Raw genomic sequence first — 3,561 nt, 5'->3', positions numbered from 1 at the left:
TATTATTGTTATTGTTATTATTATTAGTATTAATGATTATTCTTATTTTTTTTTAAGTTCTGAATCCGCCCTATGATCTGGATCCCCACCAAAATTCCATAGGTTCTTCCCTGACACATGCTTCCACAAAGTTTCATAGTAATCGATTCTGTAGTTTAATCATTCTCACAAACAAACAAACAGACAGGGGTGAAAACATAACCTCCTTGGTGCAGGTAATAAAGTGTTACCTCTAATTTCTAACAGGCTTATAAGAGGACACCTGAAACACCATGTTAAAGTTGCAAGATAGTGGATTAGTAAAACATCTCTCTCAGTGGGTTTATGAAGAACAACTGCATAAGGAGAATATTAGTGATTTGACATTGATTCTCCACTCTGCTCACCTGTGGAAGGTTCGAATTTATTGGGACAGTCTTTCAACAGGTCTTTTTTGAATGAATGCGGGACCGTCTCTCTGAAGTTGTAGACCTTAACGCTGCCTGAGAAGAGATCAGAGATTAGAAGAATCAATACATATCATTTTTTAGAAGAATCCAAACCCAAGTGTCAGTAGATGAATGAGAGGAGCCCCACCTTTTTTATTTCTTATAGTGACTATAGACCCTCCTCCGATCCCCATGCTCTGAGGATTGACCAAGGACGTGCACAGAAGAGCTGCAATGGTGCCATCTACTGCCGACCCGCCCTGCTGCAGCATGCGCCTGGAAAAACAGCCAGTTTTCACAGGATTTATGGGAAATGTGTCAACTCACAGTCAGTCACTGATTGCTCAGCACGTGTTTGCCGACACAAAGAGCCTTTTAAATGTTGAATGATTATCAGTGCTGAGCTCAGGGTTACAAGATGAAATAGTTGTGTGCTTCCAAGAGGCAGGTTTAACCCTGCCCTGGTGCTTGAGGCGGACTTTTTCTTGGCCTCATAGAGCAAGTAGCCTGAAAACTGGATAATTTTCAGAAAGCCTATGGGTTCTTTTCAGTTGGCATGGGGATTGGACGTGTTTACTGAGCGACACGAGAAGGCAGCGTTGGGAATGTTCTGGTTCCGTAGGTCAGGCAGACCCAGAGAAGCAACAGGAGGTGGAGCGACAGATTACGATTTATTCGGGTAATCAAATTAAAGACATCTCAAAGGCTGTGTTTGTGCCTTTATACCGGAGATGCAATAAGTTCATTAAGCATTCAGCAGGAGCCAGATTAAATGAAGTTTGCATAGTTTGCACAGGAAACACTGAACTGATGATACAATTTGTGGGCAGATTCAATTCAGGTGTGGTCTATTTTGTATCCGTATTAAAAAGTTTTAAGACTTTTGTTTTAGTTGTAACATCTAATTAACTTTAATTGAAGGATTTGCTCTGGTTTTTGAGTTTTAAAGGAGCAGTCTTAAACTTTCTCGATTTCTATATATAAATACATAAATGTCAGGGCGTGTCCTTGAAAGTGTTTCCCATCACGTGGACGTGTTGCCTGTTGCCTCAGTGCATCTCTGTTCCTGTGAAACCTGATGAATCTCAGTCATTGTCTCTGCTGTGAACTTGGAAATGATCTCCTGACAATAAAAAAAAAAACTTCCAGTAACTGAAAACAAAAGCTGGAAGTCGTTCATGCACATTCCAGGAAAAAGAAATCATACCTCTTTTTCTTTCTCTTTATTTAGAGTAGGACTCAACCATTGAGCAGAGTGCTGATTAGAATGACTGACACCCGGGAGTTTTAAAGTCTGGTTTTCTATCACACCACAACAGGAGAATTAACCAACAGGAGTGAGGACTATGAGAGCAAAATCATGGCATGTTCCCAAACTGAAAAAAAAAAGGCATTGAAAGGTTGACACTCGATGTTTGAAAGCTTGAAATCTGATATTAAAACAGCTTTTAAGCAAATTTTGAAGTTTTGTTCTGTCATGTTTGGAATGGGAGGGTGAGGTGAGGGCCATTCAGCTGCAACATGCAACTTCACCACTAGATGTCACTAAACTCTACACACTGATCCTTTAAATGCCACTGTTGTGTAAGAAGTCTTTTTTAAAAAATAATCTTCTCTCACTAACAATTCTGACAATGAATATGACGATTTTGTTTTAATCTTTTTTCAAATTACACAACGTGTTTCAGGAACAATTTGCAAATTATAAAGCGTTAGAGCTGACAGCAAACAAGGAATGACTTAATGTGCAGGTGTTGAACATATGATTGGCCCGTCTTTGTTATTTGTGGCCCCTTCATGGTCCCTGATTTAGTAAAACCCTAGATCTGCCACAGCTCTTCTCAATTGAAGTACAGTTCAATCACATGTCCTTACATGACTACTAATTTGAGTCATGCATTACCTTATATTAGATTTCAAGCTTTCAAAGCCTTTTTTTCAGTTTGGGGATATGAGGTGATATTTATCTCACATGAATGGAGAATCAATGGCTTGTCTGTACACTGTTCTGCAGGTCATTATCTCCATTCTTCATACAGAGCTAATCAAATCTCTTAAACTGCTTATGTCATGACTCAGTTCAGCTTTTTATCTCACACACATGGCCGGTAATACTCACATTAGCTGGAGTTATCACAGTGAATAAAGAGCCAAGCGTTGTAAACAATAACAAAAAACATACCCGTCTATTAATGCACAAAAACAAACTTTTCTATTCCAGAAACACTCACTGATCTTGTCCGGTTGTGGAAACAGTAAATCAGCCACAGATCAAACCAAACTTTCCGGTTCCAGGAGGAGACTTACCTGCCAATGTCAGAGCAGCGCTGCGAGTCAGCAGACACGGCCGCGCGCCTGAAGCAGCCGCTGGGACATGTGATCCACCCGCAGAGCACAACCACGGTGCAAACCACGCACACCAGGATACAGCAGCTCAACAGACAGTACTTTAATTTACCCATTGAACCCTCTACTGAGACTGCGGGAGAAAGTGTTGCTGCTTTCCTCTCAATGCGCACGCGTTTAATGATAATCTGGGCTGTCAAATCTTCTGGGTTCACTCCTCCTCCTCCTCCTCCTCCTCCTCCTCACTCCATCAACTGGCCATCATCCACCCTGAATTGAAACTGAAGAGGAAGGAGACTGAATGACTTAATAACTGGATACTTACTGTAAATGTCTGTAACAACCACCTCACTCTCTGCCCCCCTCCCCAACACTAAAGACCGGGAAATAAGAACCACAACATCACCAGTACTGTGCAAAACTTCCCAAAAGTGTTCACTGTTTAAATGACAACAGCTGCTGGTAGAGGGATGGAAGTGTGGCGATCAGAGTAGGATTAGGAACATTTGGAAGCTTAATGCTAGTTCGAAATAATACCTTATCAAGTAATCAAAAGCCAGACAACGCCACCTCAGGAATTTCACCTGAAGAATTATTTAGATTTAGTAATACCTGTACCAAGGCATTCAGGTTCATTATACTGAGGCAAGAGATGTGGTTCTTTTTAACAAAATATAATTCTTTATATTACAAAAATTGCATGTCTTAAAAGGCAGTAAAATCCAGTCACACAGGGACGTGGGTCCTAATCAGGAGCTGAGGCCTACCAATGGTGGGATGGGTCGAC

The 3,561-nt window shown here is 40.9% G+C and overlaps 1 protein-coding gene across 1 annotated transcript; it reads right to left on the bottom strand.

Moving 5' to 3' along the window:
• Window positions 1-62: 62 nt before the first annotated feature.
• Window positions 63-2,952, bottom strand: LOC124855063 (glutathione hydrolase 5 proenzyme-like). Its single transcript, XM_047344499.1, has 3 exons — window positions 2,736-2,952; window positions 577-704; window positions 63-482 (listed from the first exon to the last, which is right to left on the bottom strand). The coding sequence occupies exons 1-3, from the start codon at window positions 2,888-2,890 to the stop codon at window positions 352-354; spliced, it is 414 nt and encodes a 137-aa protein (XP_047200455.1). The 5' UTR covers window positions 2,891-2,952; the 3' UTR covers window positions 63-351.
• Window positions 2,953-3,561: the final 609 nt, after the last annotated feature.

The sequence above is a fragment of the Hippoglossus stenolepis genome, chromosome 18, assembly GCF_022539355.2.
Source record: "Hippoglossus stenolepis isolate QCI-W04-F060 chromosome 18, HSTE1.2, whole genome shotgun sequence".
Lineage (NCBI taxonomy): Eukaryota > Metazoa > Chordata > Actinopteri > Pleuronectiformes > Pleuronectidae > Hippoglossus > Hippoglossus stenolepis.
This window is presented reverse-complemented; position numbering and strand designations above follow the sequence as displayed.